At 40.4% G+C, this 24,715-nt stretch overlaps 1 protein-coding gene across 1 annotated transcript; it reads left to right on the top strand.

Annotated features, from left to right (window-relative positions):
* Positions 1-687: 687 nt before the first annotated feature.
* On the top strand, positions 688-22,869 carry LOC145392357 (sialin-like). Its single transcript, XM_080266758.1, has 12 exons — positions 688-742; positions 8,375-8,565; positions 9,139-9,288; positions 9,749-9,817; positions 11,512-11,667; positions 13,519-13,606; positions 14,587-14,807; positions 15,548-15,697; positions 16,318-16,450; positions 18,791-18,946; positions 20,454-20,539; positions 22,696-22,869. Exons 1-12 carry the CDS (start codon positions 688-690, stop codon positions 22,867-22,869), a joined length of 1,629 nt encoding a protein of 542 aa, XP_080122884.1.
* Positions 22,870-24,715: the final 1,846 nt, after the last annotated feature.

Genomic DNA, 24,715 nt, shown 5'->3' with positions numbered 1-24,715 from the left:
TTTGACCCTTTGTCCTCTATACCGTTATCAATCACATCTACTGGAGCTGATCCTCTCGTATTATCTCCCTGTCCTCGCTCCTCTCCTTCCCCTCCCCCACCACCTCAAGTCCCTCTCTGGCGTCTCCATGTCTTCCAACCTATTTAAGTTTTGTTCAAGCAGTCGAGCACCCTTCTTATCGTGCTAGAACCGTCGGTGTTCACTCTAAAGCGGCTCCTACATTCATTTTTCTCTCGCCCATGCTTGCAGTCTTGAATCATTTGTAATCAGTGAATGTGTGGAGTATTTCTTTAAAGATAAGCTATACATCACTGACGCCGCTCATTTATGATGTTGTTCTCGTCTTGAGTGTCCTGTAAGTCCCAGGAAAGTCAGTGGTGTGGCAGTACTGTAGGCTACTACGGCAGTTCTTAGACAGGAATCTCCTTACAAACAAATCTTGCCAACTTACAAAATGAAACCGATTCCGACTTGCGGTGAGTATCAGCTGTGTGTTTTTCTTTACGAATAATTGTTTGTACTCGCACGAGGGAAAGTTCTAATATTCAAGAATTGCACGTGGCACAGAAACACACGTAAATAATAATGTTAATATCTAAGTTTTAAATTGCATTCGGAAAAGGACTGAGAGGCTGGAAACGTGGTGGGGCAGTGGAACGGCGCAGCTATAGAAGAGTAGGCCTACCGATGGCAATGGAGGTAATGGCAAGTGACACGCCTTACACCACCAATAGTGTGTCAGGTGCGCTGCAACACGGGTTGGCACGGAGGTTGATGATTATTCCCGTCATTGTGAAATACCCTTAATTTACATAACACAGTGTAGAGGCAGCAGTAGCTATCTTAAATAATGATACTGTACTGAAAAGCGTTAATGGATCGTCCCTAATAACAAACTCAAGTATTGCAGATGTGTTCCCATGTGCCGCTACTCTAGCACACTAGGAGGGAAAACAGAGAATTAGGGCACGAGAAAAACAACGATAACCTAGATACAGATCTCGTAGGGCGTAGTGGCGTTGAAGACGGAGACTCAGAACGGTATACAGAATGTGGATGAAAAAGAAAATGGCATGGTGGATTAACTGGCGAGAGGAGGAATGAACGCAAAATACAGGCTGAAAAGCAGCAACTGCGCAACTGAGGGCGTGGAGAACAAAGTTTAGCTAATTGCAGCATTATCAAAATGAGCACGAACGCTTATAATTTAAGAACACTGACATGAATGAACACAAAGCAAAGCATAACAGACAAGTGAGCGAGGGGAGGGGGGTAAGAGAGGTACCTACTGTATGTTCACGAAAGAAATTAAAAAAAACAAAACATGGAATATGAGTAACAAGAAAACTTTCAATAAGCTTGTATTTGCTGTAACAAGGAATTAAAAATGCATCATACTGATATACGACATGACAAATTATGTACCACTAAACAACCCAAGTTTCTGATAAAATAACAGCACATTACTTATACAGGAATGAGACACGAAAAAAAAAAAAATCCGTGATTATCATCTAGTAAATATATTCCAAACTGATATGTGTACTAAGAAGAGACATAAAACGCAGCATATGATTGTAATGTTTTTATAATATAGCTCACACTGATTGAATGATACTGCTGATCCTAGGATTCTTTTACCCTGGGATTCCAACTGCTGCGTAAAGTGCTGCATGATAAATTAGTGTTGAATAGTTGTAGATGTCAACAGGTTAGCAGTTTACCGGAACGGTTCATCACAATAATGCTGTAAAATTGAGGTTACCTGAAGTGGGCAAGAAAAAAATTATGCTCAAGTGAAATGCCTTTGTACGTAACTTTTTACTCTACCAGGATATCAAAACAAAAGCGAATACGAAAAAAAAAAAAGATCATACGTATATAAACGTGGCTATACACATACTGTACAGTTTAGAAGAAACACACCTCTTTGTACTACAGTTAGGAAGGCGTCCTCTGGCAATGTCAGAAATAAGTGTATTATTGCTTGGTGTGAATACTGCCTTTCACTGAACAAAGATGATAATTCTTGTACTCAACACACTTTATCGAGCACAGAACTTTCTAGTTTGTCATTCATGGAGACGTAACATTTTTCATACAAAAGTTTATCGTACATCAAAACATGCTGAATAATGTCCTCCCCTTGGGGCAGATGCGAATGAATATATGTGTGTGTGTGTGTGTGTGTGTGTGTGTGTGTGTGTGTGTGTGTGTGTGTGTGTGTGTGTGTGTGTGTGTGTGTGTGTGTGTGTGTGTGTGTGTGTGTGTGTGTGTGTGTGTGTGTGTGTGTGTGTGTGTGTGTGTGTGTGTGTGTGTGTGTGTGTGTGTGTGTGTGTGTGTGTGTGTGTGTGTGTGTGTGTGTGTGTGTGTGTGTGTGTGTGTGTGTGTGTGTGTGTGTGTGTGTGTGTGTGTGTGTGTGTGTGTGTGTGTGTGTGTGTGTGTGTGTGTGTGTGTGTGTGTGTGTGTGTGTGTGTGTGTGTGTGTGTGTGTGTGTGTGTGTGTGTGTGTGTGTGTGTGTGTGTGTGTGTGTGTGTGTGTGTGTGTGTGTGTGTGTGTGTGTGTGTGTGTGTGTGTGTGTGTGTGTGTGTGTGTGTGTGTGTGTGTGTGTGTGTGTGTGTGTGTGTGTGTGTGTGTGTGTGTGTGTGTGTGTGTGTGTGTGTGTGTGTGTGTGTGTGTGTGTGTGTGTGTGTGTGTGTGTGTGTGTGTGTGTGTGTGTGTGTGTGTGTGTGTGTGTGTGTGTGTGTGTGTGTGTGTGTGTGTGTGTGTGTGTGTGTGTGTGTGTGTGTGTGTGTGTGTGTGTGTGTGTGTGTGTGTGTGTGTGTGTGGATGAGTAAATTGGGGTGTATTGTCCTGTCTCGGCTATCTCCCTTTCGTTGGGGGAAGCAGCCTAGGTATATAGATAGATAGTGTTACATCACTGAGGCTTTGATAATTGAGTATCGTGTGTTTGTGGCTTTCCCTTGTCGCCCAGTAACGAACCCTTAACCAGATATCTCTTGAATCTTTGAAACCAGTCTTTGCAACATGAATTCCTGATTTTCAGTGACGTACATCAAAGGTTTGTTCTTTCTACCTCGAGACGAAAATATTCAGCTAAGGGAGACTTCTTGTTGTGAAGAGGTAAATGAGAGCTATGTCTAACCTCTGAAATTTGACATTCTTTTCCAAACTGAGCAAAATTATGTGATGGTAACACGAATAATCTATGTCACCGAATTCAAGTGGTTAGGCAGTTGTCATTCCTCCTTCAGTCTTTTATCTGACAGAAGATATTTGTGTGAATCGGCCGACATGCTGTACAGTACTCAGATAAGCTGATTACTGCGCATCATGTAACTAGTCATGATTCAACCTATTTTTAACCTGCGTCATAAGACATGTGAGAAAAGTGCGGTCTTACTTTCTCGTACTTGTCATTGTTTTTCTTCTTGGAAATAACTCCATCACGCCCATACTACTCCATCTATAATGACAGTATTCACGAAGCCTGCCTTACCTCACCACCATGCCAGCTCGTTTTGTCCTCTCTACCTATGTGATTTAACTCCTTCAAACTGGTTACACATTCTTAACATTTTCTTGCAGTTTTCAGAGGTTTTATTCGGCTCTTAAGGGACCTCCTATAGTGAAGGGGTAAATTTTGGCTACCTCTAACTCCCTCTACAAAAACTTTTGTATAAGCCAGACTAAATCGTCTGTATATGGTAAAAATAAAATACCAACTACGTCGTCGGACTGTAGGTTAAGCCTTCCCATCGCCAATGCTGCCCAACTTACAACACACACCTGTACAGGGTGTAGTAGTCCATTGCTCACACCTTGCCCCGCCAACAGTCCGCATCCCAGTCCATCCTTTCCAGTGCTCTAAGTTACTCCATCCAGCTTTATATCTTTGAATTATACCATGCTGGACAATATTCAGTGCCTATCTTTACAAGGCATACTTTTCTTACACCACATCTTATTCATCACACTTATACATCACCTTATTTATACATCACACTTTATTACACCAATTCATCGCACCTGTATGTCATATCTTATACATTACACACCTTTCTCCAGTACAAGTCGTTATTTTTAAGCTTCGTGTTCACTGTTTTTACAACTTTCTCATCACTTCCAACACACAACTCTTACTACGCGTTTAGCTTTTCCTGAACACACACAGCACCCTTCCTTCCAAAAACTGATGCTTTCGCTACATCTTAACAAACCCACGGATGCCCTTCCCTTTTAACCAATATTTTTTTATTAATTTATTTCTTTATATCCACCATACCTTCGTTCTCCGATAGATTTCATACTCCTTTTCGCACATATTTAGTTCTTCCTAAAACTATTCACCTGTTCTCGAACTACTTCCATTTGTTATTGTGGTATCATCTTTTCTGTTTTCTTTTTCTTTTCTTTATTTTATCTCACATCTTATATTTTCTCAACTTCCTCATTTTGCTAAATCTCTGCTCCTAAGATCTAATGCCAGATCCAGGGTCAAGCTCGGAATAGTTGTTTAGAAACAGAGAATTTATACGGTTGAGGGACTCTCTCTTGGGCATCTAGGCTATTTCAGTACAAACACGTACTTCGACCACTTACCTGCGTCGAGGGGCATAACCGGCAAAATAACATTTCTCGAAATGGGTCATAGTTTCCCTCCTGACCAATTTGTTAACAAAATAGTTTCGTGGCTAAAATGGGGATGATCTTTTGCAAGAGCTACTAGTCGATCCTACCCACTTAACTTTACCACCTCTCTTTAAAAAAATAACAAATAGACTAATCATTTACTTTACATAAACTGCTTCCGTGATTTAACATTTAATAACTGATATTTTCTGTCTGTAGCTCTGAAATGAGGTTCGCATTCTAAGTTTGACATTCTGAACGGATAATACTGACAGGCAAGTTGTCTTACACTTGTTTTCCCATAGACATAAACAATATGCCACGGTAGCGACAAGAGAAATCTTTCGATTCTCTGTTCCCTAGGTAAATGACCATAATTGTTAAACCATGAAAGCCAAAAACAGAGCAACATGTTCGTTCAAATATACGTGGCAAAAAGCGAATTAGATCTTTCATTAGATCTCTCATGGTAGGGGAAAACTTCAGTATTTTGGTGCAGCTTAAGGATGAATTACTCAAAAGAGACTGAAAGAGTTTATACTGCCACTATTAACCCTCTCCTGGTCATTACAAATCTAGAATCCTATTTTATATAATACCAGACGACTCTCATCAGCTGAAGTGTCATGAGAACCTGAGAGATAATTATACTAAAGTAGGACACTCTCAGAGCAGCTTCTCGCATACAGGATTAATACAGCCGTCATTGTCTATCTGTCTATCTATTTATTGCCAGACGCCTTAAACCCGTAAGGGGTGGCCACAAACAAATCGCCTCCATGTCGCCCTATCCCCCGCCATTTCATTGCCCTGCTCTCAGTTCACACCCTCCTCTCTCATATACCTCTCCATCCTGGAAGATTACAACGCTCGTGGCAGGCACGGTTTTTTCGCACTTGTGTCTGGCTTTATGATTTTTTTTTTTTTTTTTTTGTGCGTCTGACTCTAGGCAAAGATTTGACAACCCATTCCCTTAGGGCCAGCAATCTTCCTGCGTACCACACACCCTCACTTATCATAACTTCAGCACTAATACCCACCGTCCATTATAAAGGCATCCTAGGGCTGTCTCATGAAGGGATGGTGTGATGTATTAGGTGGGTTGTTCTTAATACATGCTAGTGGGTCTTTTGGAAGATCAGTAAAGTTTGCTGTAATAAAATTCAAATAATTAACCAGTTCTTTGCTTAAATCTGGGATGAAACTCGCGTCCTTTCAATCTAAAGGTCACTTTGCTAACCATTCCGCCACCACATACCCTGCAATATGACAGTTGTTTGATATGAGTATTGCAGCCAGCCAGTTAAGTCTGCACAGCTATCATACTGCATTACATCCCCGCTATCTTGTGTGTGTGTGTGTGTGTGTGTGTGTGTGTGTGTGTGTGTGTGTGTGTGTGTGTGTGTGTGTGTGTGTGTGTGTGTGTGTGTGTGTGTGTGTGTGTGTGTGTGTGTGTGTGTGTGTGTGTGTGTGTGTGTGTGTGTGTGTGTGTGTGTGTGTGTGTTTGAGCTCTAATCTATGAAAACCTTGGCCTAGAAACCTAACGTTAATCATATCTAGGTCTAGTTCCAATATGAAGATTACTGGCCAGAGGAAAAGGCCACTGAATTTAAAAAGATATTTCCCTCAACTGGGAGGTTGTCTTCAGTATCTCGGGTATTCAAATTAAAGAAATATGTTAAGCTCTGTTGGAGATGATTAATAGTCTTGCTGGATCGTTTGTCTCTTTTTATTGTTACTAGAATACGATCCAATACTATATCATGACACAGAGTTCCGAATAGGAAAATTAAGTGTGGAGCACTGGATTATGTATAGTTCTGAAAATAAGCTCCTTGCAAATACTGATAAACCAACATATGCTAAAACCCAGAATGCAGTGCAGTATAATATCCATCCTTCTCTCAACCTCTTGACTCAGGGGCCCCCCATTTTTTTTTTAGTTGATTCCTTCTGCTACCAGATGATTTTGTATTGATCTTAATCCTTTCAGTCTGATGAGGTATATATAGATTTAATTTTGCTATCTCCAGACGATTTTATTTAACATTTGCGAGGCCTCTTGAAGTGAAGGGGTAAATGAAGGTTGAAAATCTAACCCCTTCAGTTCGAAAAGTCACTCCAAAGATGAGTAAAATCGTCTGAATGTAGTAAAGAAAATAAATACGTCGTCGGATTGAAGGGGTTAAGGTCAATCATAATGAAGGAGTTAATGAAGGAAATATCTATCCCATATCGTTCCACAAAACTTCTCATAAGCAAAAAAAAAAAAAAAAAAGAAAATAATATATACGATGTCTGGGTGAAGTGGTGAATCTCCCAAAAAGAATTATCACTGACCTTATACACTTTTGTCCCCAGTCAGTCGATACATGTACATTATCATCATCATCATCATCATCATCATCGTCATCATCCACGCATCCTTTCTTCCCTAAGGTGGGGGGGGGAGAGAGAGAGAGCTTATCTGAGTTACCACGGGAGAAAATTCATGGCTACCAGCACAATAATATTAATATTTGATAGTATTTCTCTCCTATTTATTAGACAAGCTTTACACCACTGTCGTACAAAATATGAGATTGGGGCGTCTGGCAGTAGATGGACAGATGATTACAGGCACTTTCCTCACGTCACGGCAACACGCCACTGCAGCTAATAATAAGTACTGATATTCCCTTCTTGACGACCTCTAAACCAATCATTTAAAGTAAAGGAGATACAAATGATTTAAAGTTTCAGGAAGAGGGAGTTAGTCATAAGTCGACCATCTTGGATTTTTTAAAGATTTCGAAAAGACGGGCATCCTCCTCCTATATGGCCCTACAGTCGTAAAAAATATAAGAAAATTCCAACGAATGGTATCTGAGGTACAGGGTGGAGCGCACGACCGGACGCACCGACTAACGGATGTACGGATGGACGGACATGACCTAATTAAGACTCCACTTCCTGGGAAACGATGCGGAATACTATTATTACTACTACTACTACTAATTAATGATAATAATAATAATAATAATAATAATAATAATAAAACTGTGGTAGGTGGGGGCGCTCACCATCCACTCACTCGATGTAGTGCTGTTGTCGGGTGTCTGCCCTTTCCTCTCCTCCATCCTTCTTTCCTTCCATCCTCTTCTGTGTTTCTTTCCTTCATTCTTTCCTTTTCCTTCTGCCTGTGGGTGACTCTACACTGAGTGACAAGCCAAATGGTTTCCTGCACACCAGGAAACCATTTACTAAGCTGGGTGGTAACCATATAACCAAATTTTGGCACCTGGTGGTTTAATGGATAATTATTGCGCTCCAATCGGATTGAGCCGGTGAAGGTTTATATCCAAGGGATGGTTGGGGTTGATTGCTCATGTAATGCCACTAAGGATGAGTGAGGCTGGTCACTCTCATCTTAAATGTCGGGACTAACTGCCTAGCCCCGAGCTCCTACGCTCCTCATGGGGCAATGTAGGATTGGATGATGGATGGATGGATGATAATAATAATAATAATAATAATAATAATAATAAAACAACAATGGCCAATACCATTTCATCTCCTTGGAGGGTAGATAGAGACCCAAGGGTAGGCTACCATAGTCCAGCTTACGGGTATTTAAGGGTAACTAACCAGGCTGCTCTCCTTGATGGCATTATATGATTGAAAAACCTCCAACCATACTGAAATCTTAATGACTCTCGTGTAGTTGATAGGTTATAATTTTAAGTCTTCTTCGCTCCTGCAGACTCGGTACCAGCCCGTCTCTCACTGGGCATACTGACGTCTCTCGGAGTGATGATTCTGTACATGATGCGGATCAACATGTCCGTCGCCATCGTGGCCATGGTGGACGTGGCTGTCTCCCGCCCTGACCACCACAACACCACCCAGCCCTCGGACGCCACCGCCACCCCATACTGCATCGCACTGGCAGGGGTCAGCCTATGTCCCTTCAGTCACAGGACGCTAGTTTTATTCATGCAATCTTCAGACGATTTTATTCAGCTATTCAGCTTTAGAGAGGGTTCAACTAATGACCCAAGTAGTTCGGAAAGTCTCTTCTGAGCTTAAAAATATACAGTAGTCTGGTGACAGGAAAAAAAAAAAAAAATAATATACAAGGTTGAACGGACACGGCTCAGAGTGCTTGTGTGGGCGTGATTGTGACAATGTGAGTAGGAAATGAATGACTGATGCAGGGTAGACTACAATATCATTGACCGAGCCGTTCCCACAACACACGAGAAATAGCCCAGTGGAGTGGAAATGGAATGCTATGTATGGGCCACCCTGTATAATACTCGCTTTGATCAGAGGTGTTATACGAATACATAACTATTGTTTTTTTTTTGTTGTTGTTGAATCATATACGCAAAATTAGAGATAAAATTCATCTTCGAAATATACGACTCATTTTCTGTCGAGGCAGGTGAACTAATACACCCAGAAATATTATAAACAAAATTCAGCTTTGAAATATATGACTCCTTTTTTATCCGGTTGGGTCAGGTGAACGACTCTGCTGGCATGTACGAGAGTGTGAGGGAGGACAGGGTAACGCCAGGCGAATTTTGGCGAGGTGGCAGTGACGCGGGATTCTTCCTGAGCACGACAGAAGCAACTTTTGTGGATAACCCTGATGGCGAGGAGAATTCTAAGGTACCAAGTGTTAGACCCTACTGGAAAGAATACTGAAGTTCTTAACAGTTGGATATATTCGCAGAAATATAGCCATTGTTCTTCAGCCTTAACTTAGCAGAGATTTTTGTTCTTTAGGAACTTATTTCTCGTAGTTCAGTGTCAATATAACACAGTATCATGACTCTTGTTGCAGCACAGCATTCAAGGTAGAGAGATGAGAATTGTAGCCAGTTACGGTGGCCAGTGTTGTTTTAATTTGCTCACATATTTTTTAATGTTAAAGTTCGATTTCAGCCCATGGACTGACTTTCTATCATATTTGAAAGAATATATCGGGGGGTACTTCGTATGAAAATTTATATCTATATTGCCTCTTCACGGCCAGAGCTTATCTGTATTAAGTTACATACAGTAGTTTAGTCACAGCACAGTCCTGATATGTAAACAAACTTATAATCCTGTCTCAATTCTATTGCAGCTGGTGCTGACGGGTGCTCAGAAGGGTCTTATTCTCGGTTCATTCTTCTACGGGTACACCATAACTAATGTGAGTTTTCTCCTATTTTTTTCTGAGTCAAATTCAAGTAATTCAAAATTAGGTGTTTCTCCAGCTTCACAGGACTCGAACCTCCAATAAACTCTATATTTTATCTCCCATGAAATACATTGGCTTTCAGTCTTCCTCTAGTGATATAATACACTTCCTTGCCGTGACTCCATGGTGAACTGACGTGGATGGGTGAACTAACGAAACACGAGCCATATTTATCAAAGATCTTAAGAAGACAAATCTCAAAGACAATTTTGTGAATCACATTAGTGGTAGTACTTAGTGTAGTGATGCATTCAGATGGCTCTGCCATGAGTAGTAAGCCAAATGGTTTCCTGTAACACAAGAAACCATTTACTATGCTCGATAGTAACCACATAACCAAATACGTCTGGTTGTTTAGTGGTTTATGATGCTCCAGTTGGATGGGACCGGTGATAGCTTACATCCGAAGGTTGGTTGGAGCATTTTGCTCACGTAATGACACTCAGGGATTAGTGAGGCTGGTCATTCTCTCATAAATGTAGGAAATGAGTAGCTTAGCTCCGAGTCCCTGCGCTCCTGATCGGGTAGAAAACAAAAAGAATTGGATGATAAATAGAAATATAAATGGACATTTTTTTTTTTTTTAAGTCAAATATTTACTTTCTAACTCCATATTTGTCCGTTAGTCAAAATCATTATCCTAGAAGTATTTCACCCCAAATGAAATGAGTCTGGTAAGCAGTACCCTGTGGTGACTTGGTTAACAAGAGAAGAGTGGCTTTCAGCAATGCTATCTGCTGAGTTGCAATGAAAACACAGGCCTAGAAGACGACCCTGTAAATAGTGGTGCAAGAAATATAAAGTATTATGTACAGTGTTTTATATATATATATATATATATATATATATATATATACATATATATATATATAAATATATACATATATCTATATCTATATCTATATCTATATCTATATCGATATATCTATATATATATATATATATATACAGAGATATATATATATATATATATATATATATATAAATATATCTCTCTCTCTCTCTCTCTCTCTCTCTCTCTCTATATATATATATATATATATATATATAAATATAGAAACACTCACTCTATCTCAATATATATATCTATATATATATATATATATATAAAAAAAAATATATAAATATATTTATATATATATATATATATATATATATATATATATATATATATATATATATATATATATATATATATCTTATAGAAGCATACTGTCTCTTTTTCATCACTTCAGCCACTTCAGTGCTTCGTCACACCATAAAGCACATACTCCTCCACCGGTGTTTTCATCAGACCTCCTTGCCCCACATCTTCCACACCTGTCCCCTGCACTCCACACCTGTCTGTTCACCCCATACCTCTGTCGACACCTGTCTGTTCAGCCCCCACTTCTCTTCACATCTGTTTGATCACCTTACGCCTCTGTCCACACCACATCTTTCTGTTTATCGTATACCTTTCTGCCCACTTCATATCTCTGTTCACTCCTCAACTCTCTGTCTACTCCACTCTTTTCTATTCACATCATACCTCTCAGTCACTGCACACCTCTGTCACCTCACTCTTCTTTCATTCCATACCTCTCTGTCCATCCCACTCCTTTCTGTTCACCCCATAACTGTCACCACACACCTATCCGCCACAGATTCCAGGAGGGCGACTGGCAGAGACATACGGAACAAAAAAAGTGTTTGGTGGTGCCATTCTGCTCGGCGGTCTGCTCACCCTGCTTACGCCACTCGCAGCCAGAGCTCACTACATCCTGCTCATTGTGCTCAGGACTCTCATTGGACTTTCTAATGTGAGTACAAACTTTATCTCATTCACTACGAGTGGTGTCCCACGGGTTGTGTAAAACTGAATGGTAGTAATAAAAATCCATGCTAAAGACATCTTTGTAACGAAAGAACTAATAGGGGTTACTAAAGTCTTCCCATGCTGAATAAATCATTTGGTGGTAACGAGACTACGAATATATCATCATAATGAGAGGATTGATGGAGGTTGTTTTTAATCTTTTAACTAGAAGAGGTATGACAAACTGACAAAACAGTGTAGCTATAAGAGCAATAAAGTAATAAGAAAGTCATCGTAATTTTCGAGGTTACGAAAACTTTTAACGTGGTCGTTACCAGATTTATTAATTGAACTGAATAAAACCAACTTTTTCAAAATGAAAAAGGCTTGAAACAATATTTTTTTCCCTAAAAGCTTTGCTCTTTTTTCGGAAGATTTAAAATGAACATGCATTATATTCGGTCACTGTATTAATTTTTTTTTCTTTAGCATAAAACATTCAGACAGAACTAATAGTAACCTAGTTCTGCTCGCAAATCTCAGTAAATTTCGTATAGAAGCATTCTTCATTTTGTATGAAATATAACTTCCAAAATATCAAACTTTTCCCCTAAAAAAATGGTGCTGTAAATTGGAAACAGTGGCAAACTATCCTCAAAGAGACCAACGGAATGTCAAAATGTAGTTGTTCTATAACCTACTGTGATTTAGTACCAAAACAGAACATCAATGAAAGTGAATAATGAAGACTTGATGGTTCTCATTTTCGTCGGCTAAGGAAGCTCCGTTACACCTCTTCCTTATAGATTTATTTTTGGAATTGGTGGTTAATGTCCACATACTCTTTTGTACGGTATTTATGAAGTGTATGGCGGTATTGGAAATAATAATGTCCAAATACCCTATTTGTACGGTATTTATGCAGAGTATGGCGGTATTGGAAGGCTTTATGTAACAGAAGAGAACAGTAAGGTGTAATAAACAAAAACAATCAGTTCGGAAAAGCTGTCAGGGAGCTTCCTCAGCCGACGATAATACGGATCATTGTATCTTCTATGTACTCTTGCAGGCTGAATCTCTGCAATGGGTCAGTGAGTACGTTTCCACCTACGAAAATAAATGGCGAACCTAAACTCGCCTCGTTTAAATGTTAATAGCTGCTCCAGTTTTGCAAAACAGTGAACCTGGCTGGCCATAAAAGCAACGCTACATACACGAGATGCTTTTTTTTTCCCCTTCCTTTCTTCGTTTTTTTTTCTTTTTTTACGATTAAAATAACACAAACACTGAATCGAATTACATTAACATTCACCCTCATTATCATTATAACCAAAAGCTTTTAACTCCACTTAAAAACAAGGTAGGGTAGGATTCAGAATCAAGGAAAGACAGTGGACAAAAGTAGGAGACTTACCAACAACATCCCCGGTGAAGTGAGGCACACAATCATTCGGACAGCATTCAAAGCTGAAGAATCCTGGCTCCAACTCACAGGCGTAACCATATATTGATATCCTATTTTTTCCCCGTTATAGATGTGGTTCACAAATAGTACACTTGGCAGATAGAACCATTACATCGACTCTTAAGCTGACTCCATAGGTTCGAAGACATCCTTCACATTTTATTTATACCAGTACCAGATCGATTTCATTCAGTTTAGGAGAATACCCAAGTAGTGAATGGTTTAATGAAGGCTGCATCATACTCTTCCAGATCAAAGTGTTGCATAAAATTGTATGGTGATAGGCAAAACTAAGATACTGATTATGTCCCTGAACTGAAGGGGTTAAAAAGTGGGGCACCAAAGTCTTGCCATGTGATTATTGATGTACTGATCTGTAACTATCATCAGGGTGTGGTGTACCCGTCCCTAAACGCGATGGTGGCCCGCTGGATACCACCTCTAGAGAGACCCCGCTTCATGTCCATCACCTATATGTGTGAGTATCCCATTTTCCAGTCTCATCCCTCACTGTTGACAGCTTTGAGAGAAAACGAGCAAGTCAGTCTTCGTTATTGACATTTAACTGTTCAACCCTTTACCCTGTCTAATATCCAAGTCTGTAAATTATAATCAAAAGGTAATAAACACATCCATTATGCACCTGTCTTTGGCTTAATATAATCCATTACCCACCTCTGAGTCAAATGAATTTCGAGTTGAATTTGATTGTTTCAACATTTCACAGTCATAAAGGGCAGTGTTTCTCTACTATCCCTTCTTCTTTTTTCTCCTAGTCTAGCCACCATGTTATTCACGTATTTATTCAGTTTCTAAATGATTATACACACACACACACACACACACACACACACACACACACACACACACACACACACACACACACACACACACACACACAGAAGGGCGTTCTCCAAAGTCTATTTTCGTGTGTTTTTAGTGTATGGGGAATGTGGTTAAATCAAAAGGCTTGAAAGTCAAGTGTTCAGATGGAAAGAATCTGTATGTTTGATCATCAGTGACAAGGCAGGATGCTTACATCGCAAAAGATAGAATGGATGTAAGACAACACTTCTTATTGCTACAAATACGAGATTACTAAATTCCTCTTATTTGTTCCACTTTAATAAAAATTACAAAAAGAACTACACCAGGTTGTAGCTATGTATCCAACAAATTGATACCTTGTAGACTAGTTGGTCGGATGTTAGCCCAAAAGGATTTAAATTCAAGAGCTAATTGTGGTATGGCGCTTGCATAATGCCATTCAGGGACAATAACCACTTTATATGCTAAACTTGTGTTCTCAGTTCGTAATTATCATAGTCGCTGTGAATAGAAATTAACGTTGTTTTGTAATTAAGATTTTACTGTTTTCATGAAGGACTGTAGAATCTATACAAAGAAAGCGGGAATAAAAGACAGTTCAGCTTTTGCTTTATTTCTTGGTCTCTGCAGGCAACACAATGGGTACGGTGATCACTATGCCACTATGCGGTCTGCTTATCGCCTGGTTGGACTGGCCATCTGTGTTCTACTTCACTGGTGGGGTGTCGCTCCTCTGGGTCCTCTTCTGGGCCATCTTCATGTATGACACACCGCAGCAGCACCCACGGATCTCACTCGATGAAAAAAATCATATAATACAAGGCCTGAAGGAGGAAGCAAACAAGAAAAAGGTGGGATGTTAGAGAAGTGCCAGATTTTGGGAGAGGGGAGGATGAGGAACAGATTGTGAGGCACGGAGGGAAGGAAGAATGACGGATTAAGGAGGAGCAAGGAGGGTACCTAAGTATGAAAACCTTTAAGAAGACTAATTATGCTTCTTAAATTCAGGTGAATCTTCAGTAAAACATGGTCGGTATTGCAATGTTCACCAGTAGAGCACAGAAACTGTTGTGAAGACTGAGGTGAAGAACTGTTCATACGTGCTTGATTGTGCGTGAGGCAAGCCATGTGCTGCAGAATCACGCAGATGCTCCTAACGCCTAACATTGCCGCATGATTTACTAAGTTTTGTGTTCATTTCACAAACAAGTTACCATAGCGTGGTGTACTTATGCGATTGACAATTTTTCGAGGTGTGAGTTTCTGTCAAGTGCATCGCAAAATGAGTGTCTTGTGGTGTGGAAATGTGGTTTATTGATGGAGATGAAAGTAATACTAAGCGTATACTGTTACACAATATATGATTTTCCTCCGCAAGAATGGTAGGTTATCAAGGATGGGTGTGATGAGCTTCTTCATTTCACAAAGATTTTATGTAACCTGAGTTTGTGTATGTAACCATTCTGTATGCTGTATCTGCTGGAAATTTCTATACTGAAAACACTGTTCAAGAATCTGGTCGGTCTGAGAATCGAACTGGAAGAAATTTTGCTTATTTATCAGATCAGCCACTTGCCGTTCTCTCCACCAGCCCAGCCGCACCCCGTGGCGCAGCATCATGACCAGTATTCCTCTTTGGGCCACCACCTTCGCCCACATCGGCAGCATGTTCGGCTTCAACCTCCTCCTCACACAGCTGCCCACATACATGGCCACCATCCTGGGCTTCTCCATCACCAGTGTGAGTCAAAGATTGTAAAGGGAAGATTCTAGATCCTGCTGATATTTTACAATATAATTATCTTTCAGAAATTTCTGAGAGTATTTAGCACTAGAAACTTATGACATCGCATACTATCATCCTCATCACTGCGATAATATATTATAGATATTTAATGCTGCTGCCAGTAGATTCTGCTCACCAAAAGAGTGTTCCCTGATAGTGAAGGTGTTAGTGAAGGCTATACCTAATCTCTCCATTTCAAGAATTCTACTAAGAAGAATAAAAACTTACAGAATTAGTATGAATACAATAAAAGCAGACGTCATTGGCCTGAAGGGTTCAAAGAGATAATGAGCTATGGTGCTTCACATATCCACATAATCTTTCAGTCTGTTCGTACATCATCTTTGAACCAGATGACGTGCTCTGTACCGTTTAATTTTGCTAGTTCCAGATGATTTAATTAATCCTTGTTATATCTAACCCCTTAGTTCGAAAACTTTCTTCTAAGCTTGATACAATCGTCTGGAGGGGCGAGAATGAAATAAAGAATAACGTCTGTTTGCTGAAGTTCATTTGGAGTCTCCCAGCACAGTAATAACAATGCATTCTAGAATAGTTTCCTCTGACCCCCACAGAATGGGATCCTCTCCGCTCTGCCATTCTTAACTCAGTTCATTGGCGCCACCGTGACAGGCATCTTGGGCGACTGGATGGTGACAAGAGGCTACATCAAAGTCAAGAACTCCAGGAGGCTCTTTGCTACTGTTTGTGAGTTGCAGCGATGTTAGATTTGATGGTAATATTCAACGGAGAGAAAAGTAATGACAAGAGAAAAAGCGCCCGCACAATTTTTAAAAGCCATAGTATTATCTGCCGCATCTGCACACAGTTTTATAAAAGCCGTTCAGGATTTTACCATTACATATCTACCACATCAGATGCACAAATTAGCTTCAATTCTTAACTTTTGCGCTCACCTCGGTCACCTTAAGTATAACGGCACTGTCACAGCCTTCCTTCATAATTATGGCCCACCTTTGGCAAGACGAGGCGATACAGTGTGTGTGTGTGTGTGTGTGTGTGTGTGTGTGTGTGTGTGTGTGTGTGTGTGTGTGTGTGTGTGTGTGTGTGTGTGTGTGCGTGCGTGCGCTCTCTCTCTCTCAAGATATATCGAAAAGTTGTGGACGAAATTTTCTCTAAACCGTCAGGAAATATCAACTGTGTGAATGTGCAGAAGCCTATTACTTTTGGTGAGGCTATAGTCAAAGATGACAGAATGACAGCCGAAGTACAGTATATTTTTTTAATGTGGACTGGCTTTTTATGAAACACGGCGACTAAATTCCGTAGAGTTTTGCTTCTTATCTTCAACTTCGTTTATCGGTAACGGGTACCTTAACCAACATCATATTTTGGAAGGCGATTTTTTTTTTTTAAGTGTTCCATAAACAGGTCATTCCAGTATTTCCACAACATTTTCTTTCATTTGAGCTTTCTTGATTATAGTCCACAGCACTTTCATCTATACCTCATTAAAACCTACTGCACTTTTTTTTCTTTTTCTTTTTCACCGCTCGTCACTTTATCACTGCCACACTCTTGGGCACCACTTTCCCTCTTCATGCATATCCAAATCAAACAGTGTCTACAACCCTTCTGCTCTAATAATCTCCATTCATCAGTTATTTAGAGATGTCTTTCGATCATTCCCTGATTTCTCATTTATTTTATAGTATTCTCATTATCATCTTTTACAAGTTCATACTTTTTTCTACAATCATTCTTACACTTTTGTACCTTTATTGGGCAGCTTCTGTTTTGAGAAAATTACGTTCACTTGCCTTCCAAATTCATATTAACCTATTTCTTCTTCTTCATTGATCACGTGACATATCTTACCTGCAGTAACCTATATGCCCCTCCTTCTTTTATAAAATCTCTATCTATCTATAGCCCGACGCCCTAATCCCGCAAAGGGTGGCCGCAGACAAAACGCCTCCAAGTCACTCTGTCACCCACCATTTGACTACCCTCCCCCCAACTCACCCCCCCTCCCTCATATACCTCTCAACTCCATCCCTCCACCTCATCCTCGGTCTACCCCTCCCTCTCCCTCCCTCCACCTCACCTACATACACCCTCTTAGTCAGTTTTTCATTCTCCATTCTCTCCACATGTCCAAACCACCTCAGTGTATTTCTCCTAATCTTCTCAACCACATCCACATCTACCCCACAACGTTCCTTCACTTCTTCATTCGTCAACCTGTCCCTCCACGTCACTCCACATCCTCCTCTCAAGTAACTCATTTCCACTGCTCTCACTCTTGACTTGTTCCCCTCTTGCAAGGTCCACGCCTCGCTTCCATACGTCAGAGTAGGGATCACAATACCATCATGCAGTGACTTCTTAACTTCCATACTCACCTCCCTATTTCTCATCACTGCTTTCAGTGTACCAACAACCTTCCTTCCCTGCTGTACCCTTTCACGTACTTCATCCCCCAAAGTTCCATCCTTACTCATCACACTACCCAAGTACTTGAATGCACTCACATCACAACTTCAGTATTAAATCGAATTCAACTACTTTTTTTCCTTTGTTCTTCCACCAGTCTTTCATTCTGTTCCACTCTTAATAGTCGACACCCCTGCAAAACCACACAGGCAATTAACAGTATTCCCTCTATGCAATAAACAGATTTTTAAAAACATTCATTTGTTCCCACTTCACTGTTCTACCTCCTTCACCAGTGATTCTCATATAAAAGAGAATCATCTGTGGCAGAGGAGGGTAAGATTCAGAAGTGGTGAAGTGTTAGGTGGACTTTATGTCCCCAATCATACACTGTTTCCCACCACTCACTATCACTATCACTCAGTGAATCACTCCACTTGTTTCACCATCACCATCATCATCATCTACTGCATCACTCCATCACTTTCATTAGCAGTCATTGAATCACTCCATCACTGTCACCATTAACTGAACGTCTACATTCTCACTCGCTGAAACCAAACCCCTAGTTCCACGAGCACTGTCACCATCACTCACCACATCACTCCATCACTACCACCACACCTCTACCCTATGTTTCCTGTGTTCCAGCCCTGATGATGCCTGGTATTGTGCTGGTGGTGGTGGGCTACACGGGCTGCAAGGCTTCTCTCGCTGTCGCCTTCCTCTGTGTTGGTACGGCCTGTGCTGGTGCCATCTGCTCGGGACACCTTGCGAACCATCTTGACCTTTCTCCAAACTTTGCAGGTAAGGTACATTCATGGGTAAAAGTCGTCGATAATCCTTTGCCAGTATTGCGTCCTGCCTTCCACAGTTCCCATCCAATCTTATACCTTTCTGTGGTGTGCTTCATGTTGCCCTTCCATAAAATGTGGTTCATGCAACATTTTCCATTGCCAAAGTCTGCAGAGAATTGCTGGTACACATTTGCTCATGGCTATACAATTGAGGAAAGTAATGTCGAACTCCTCATAGTCCAAGAATTATGAAACGCCTGCACCATATTCTTTGAAGCTGGTTGAGTTCCAAAGATCGCAATACTGGGCTTCGAATTCATCTCTCACTGTCTTGTTATTTATCGTATCATTTCTATCTCTGTGATTCAATGTTGCTCGGCAGTGCTGAGATCTGTTTTGCTGCACCATTAATAAATGACAGGATAACATTAATTTAATCCTAAGTATACAATACAATAAAGAACAGCAACATTTACCTAGTGTACACCCCTAAATATAAAGGCGCAAGGGATCAATATGAAATACAGTTTTAACCTCTGCTATGTACTGCCTGTGTGATGGCTCCGTTGAAACTACAAATTTCCACTGCATATTCATGTTCAACTTTTCATTTGTACATGTAGCTTAACCATTAAATAATTAATTCAATAAACATCAGGACAGGAAAAGAAATTTAATTTAACAGTTACCTGCTTCTACTTATTTGACTGCTAACTGCATAATTTGTATTTTTTTCGGCTAACGATCTATGCTGAAGAGAAACCTAGGCCACCGAAAATGTGAATAAAGACAATTAACATTTTGACCGAGAATAAAGAACTTTGTTTATTCCTGCTTACGGCGGAAGATTATATTTAGTTTGCAGACACCTAGGGCAGTAGTAGTAGTTATAGCCCCAGGTTCGTGTGAATGTGACCCCAGTGTACTGCAGGCTATAGATTCTCCTCTCTTGCAGTCCACAATCCTCGTTTCGGGGACAGAGAGGGAGTTGAACGTTTGCATAACCAGTCAGCGGAACTGCCTGGTTATTTAAGTACCATCACTCTCCAGTACCTATAGCAGTCGATGGGTTAAGTGGTCCATCTATTCCGTGTTTACAGTACCGTGACGTCAAGTGGCAGCATAACACACTTTAAGGTGACTCAGACTGTACCGCACGCCATTCCCCCTCTCAACTACCACAGACAAACCATTACATCCTTAAAAAAAAAAAAAAACAATGGTAAGCCTTTCCCAAGTCATACTCTCCTTTTGCATAGTATCCTGATTATGTCCACTTCGTGCAGTACCATTCCTTAATCTAGAAAACAATAAAAAGCCATCGCCAATATTGTTATTAAAACGTTACAGGTACAATCCTCTAATTAAAAAAAAAGAGAAAATAATCATCATCGCCATCACCATCATCATCATTTTTTCCCACCCACAGATGTGGTGAGAAGCCTATTGAAAATAAAAATGCATTAGTGAAATCCATGATGTGGTGCAAATCTCTCTCACCTCCCTTTCTCCCACAGGAACAGCATACGGCGTGAGCAACACCCTGGCTTTCTTGGTGACCATGTGTGTGCCTGTCATCGTGGGCGCCATGACCACACAACAGGCAAGTTACCAGACCACAGGTATCTATAGAGCTTTTATTATACTCAAATGAAGGTCCCTAACCCACATCAGCTCAGCTGATGGCCAAATGTAGTTAGAGCGCAAGGTCGATTTGGCTGGTAAACACGGAGACTCACTCTTCCTTCATAACTAACTCACCGAATTTCATATAACCAGGACTTAGTATTTAAGTTGTGGGAATATCCTAGTTCTGTCAGATGAAAACAAACCGACTATAGTAATAAACTCTATATACCTGTAGTAACTGCCATGAAATTACATAATGCCCCAAGTTAAATTAATTATGTTGTGTCTAGGCGTTATATGGCAGGGTAATACGGCAGCTCAACGAAATTGTTGCTGATAACAAAGAGGTTGGAGAGGACACGGTTAAGGTAGTTTTTCTTTGTGCACAACTATACATCTTATCTCTAAATGTCCACGGAGCTGATTTTGTTGACTTCGCTTGTATCATATTCCAGAGCTGATTGATCTGTACTGTGTTAATATTCTGAAGCACGTGTTTGTGCCCATTATTCAAAGCAACCGGTGAACGCTCAGTCTTATGATCCCTCAGTAAGAACAATGAACCATAATGCTGCTGCTTTTAAAGCAGACATTTTTCTTCCAGTGAGAATCTTTGAAAAACATGCTCAGCGATAATGAAGGTCAGACACATAGAGCTTTACCAAACCGTACAGCATCTTTATTTCACAGCATATCAGTTCATTTTGGTGCTGCGACTCACAGCAAGGGGCAGTAAAAATATTCGGGAAATTTAGCTGTGTGTAGAGGTGCGGGAGGTGAGAAGTCAGGCCAAACGGTAATTAAGACTCATTAAAGCACTGCAGGTGATGCTTGATCCAGACCTGATATCCTTTCAAGTGCCGATGCATGCTGGCGTCTCAACATGTGAGGAGCAAAATAATATAAGGCGCTGATGCAACATGGAGCAGTTGAACAAATCGGGTCGCAGTCTTGTCTGGTCCCAAGTTTTCCAGTCCTTTGCTACTTGGTCTTAGAATAATCCTCATATTGACACGAGCCCTCCTGCTAAAGCTTCTCAAGGAATAGGCTTCTTCTGGTTCACTTTAGGTGAAATCCCAGGTTTTGAAGACGGCACTGAAAGGGAAGGAGCTAGTTCCCAAGATCAACACAGCAAAAGATATTACTCTTTCATTTGTATCACACTATGTCAGCAGAAAACAGCACCCCCATGACACACCGGCCTCTCTTGCAGAAGACAGCTCCAGTGTCGGTCATTAATATGCCCTCACAGCCTATCTCATAGCAGTGGAGAACCCTCACATGTTAGGATACTCAAGATGATACATTTTGCCTACTGTAACGACTAGAGACATCAGTGGAGAATCCTCTCGTGTCAGGAAGTATAGAGTGCTGATCCTATCCTCTTACATCGAGCGGGAGCACCCACAGTGACCCTGCTGCATCAGGAGCACAGCCCACATATCCCTTCCTCTGTGTGAAGAGCCGTGGATTGCCTCGAAGTCAGTTTTACCTTATTAATAGTTGTAAGGGGATAGTCTAGGGAGTGTTTTGGGGGAAAACCTATTTATTACTTCCACCAAGGTTATGTTTTTGCCGGCGTTGGCTTGTTTGTTTATATGTCTGTGTGTTTGTCTGTTAGCAGGATTATTAAAAAAGTCATGATCAGATTTTGATGAAATTTTGTGGAAGGGTCAGCAATGGGCCAAGGAAGAAACGATTAAATCTGGGGGCGGATTCGGAACAGGAGTGTCCCGCACAATATCTTCAAAAGTTCTCAGTGAATTTCAATGAAATTTTATGGAAAGGTGGGCCATGGACCAAGAAAGAATTGATTGAAGTTTGGGGCGGATCTGGACCCGGATCCGGATCTTATATCCACGGATCCGCATCCGGATCCGGATCCTTTTTAATGACAATGAAATTGGCGGAGGAATGCGCTCTCTGAGCGCTTTCTAGTTAGGCTAATCATGGTTTTGTATATTTTTACATGTTACCTGTACCTCAGTAAAGTTTCCAGTTGAATCCACTGTTGCTCTTATATGTGGACTGTAGTACGGTTCTCTTTATTGTCCTCCACTAATAAAGATTAGTGTCTAATCGAATGTGTAAAGAAATACTAGCTTTGCTGAATTCCTTTCTCTGTTTCAGACGCTGAGCCAGTGGCAGAGTGTGTTCTGGTTGGCCGCCGGAGTCTACGTCCTCAACTGGCTTATCTTTGTTGTGTTCCTTGCGACCGATATTCAGCCATGGAATAACGAGCAGAGTGAAGAGAAGGCAGACAGGACGCTGGAAAATGAACAATTTCTTGCAGAGAAGGCCTAGAACGTGAAGAGTAATGGACCTGATATAGTATAAATAGAATTACGTGTTAACTAGATTATTATTTACTGATCTTCTCTGAAAAAGCAGAAATATAATCAGAAGCTCCACCTTTGAAGCTGCCACAGTAATAATACAGATACTGTATTTAAAAAAATCTAAAAAGAAAAATAAACCTGGAAATGGTACTGAAATTATGCATGTAATGTGCAGTCATCTCTAGCGCACAAATGCTCAGGTATTTTCTGAACAGATGAATTTAAACAAATGGATATTTTGCAGACATTGTACTGTGTGTGCATTCTAGCGTTTAATACTTTTTCTTGTAAATGTATGACCATGATGCTAGGTTAGTAGCTTTCGGTATTTCTCGCTTCAGAAAAGACGCATTCCCCCATAGTTTATAGAGATGAAACTTTGGTATCAAGAATGCCATCATCATAATCATCACAACCCCATTTCCTACGTCAACAAACGGTGTGGAGTAGTCCAGAGGCAAAAACACTAAAGCATAAGAAGCTACCCAGTGAAATGAGCCACTGTATCAATGATTTTTATGTTTAAAGCCCTCGAACCGTTGGGTTCCACACACCCCGCCATCCATAAATGTTTTTCACCCGATAAAAGTCGCTCCTGCAACGCCTGTGGTGTAGAACCATTCCGCTGATTTAAAAAAAATAAAAAAATTCTTCGTCATGCCCATCTCCATACATATTTATTTAAATATTATTTCTTTTACTTCATCAGTTCTTTTTTTCTCATCAAAACCTTGTTTCCTCAAACATTCATTCATCATATCAAGCCACCTTCTTCTTGGCCTCTATGCACCCTCCTACATTTTATCAATCTTCATCACGTCTACATTCTGCACTTCTGAGTGTTCTCTCAACCACGTTGCTGTCCTCTTGTCTCTTCTATATTCTCACCACTGATGTCTGCACTGCTCTTCGTGCACCCTTCAGCTTATTCTCCATAGGTTTCGTGAGTTGCCAAGGTTCCTATTCCTAGGTCATAACTGGGAGTGCGCACGTTTTCATGATGTTCCCATGGCCGTGCAGGATCTTGAGACAGCTTCACATGACGTAAATAACAATAGTCCTCAACTTTTTAAACCACCTTATCATTAGAGATACGATTCTATGAGCGTTAGTGATGAAAAGTACTTTTATTTTAGTCGTGTTCATCTTCAGACTTACTTTTGTGCTTTTCTTTCTTTTTTTCTCTCGATTGGCTGATGCACTGCATGTAGATGGTCTACAGCTGAGTACCCACTTTTAAATCCTAACTGTTCAGATAGATGGTTTTATATCCAAGGTATTTACTGACTTTGTAATAATGCCGAAGGAATGGTTTGCTTACATTTGATAATTTTTTGATGCGTGGATAATCACTAGAGTTGTTCTGGCATCCCTTTTCAGTGAATTGAAGTGACCGTAACATTTCTCCGTGATTTAGGAATATTTTTTAAACATCGAATGAATAATTAAGCCATTCATCAACGAGTTTATACCCCAGTGTCCTTCGAAACAGTTACCACTACACCTTCCCCAGGGTGTCATCCTCGATCCATGTTCCTCAGGGCAAGTATTGCCTCACTGTGGCCCCTGATGTACTACCATTATACACTGATGCTGTTAATTGATCCAAAATAGTTTTAGAATAAAGGTATTTATAAATTTATTTTTTTTATAGTTTTACCCTAGTACTTAATAACGTGCCCTACATATTTTATGAGATATTATTTAGTTCTTTGCTAACAGTCAATCTCCGCGTGAGACTCTTGCCTTTTCAGATGGCTTCCTCAGTAAAATGCAATTCACATTTTTTTTCTCTCTTTGTTCTTTCTTCA

The sequence above is a fragment of the Coenobita brevimanus genome, chromosome 22 (genome assembly GCF_032717465.1).
Source record: "Coenobita brevimanus isolate Jiangsu-jjx chromosome 22, ASM3271746v2, whole genome shotgun sequence".
NCBI classification, from domain to species: domain Eukaryota; kingdom Metazoa; phylum Arthropoda; class Malacostraca; order Decapoda; family Coenobitidae; genus Coenobita; species Coenobita brevimanus.
Note: the sequence above shows the minus strand (reverse complement) of the source record. Positions and strands in the feature narration are given on the sequence as shown.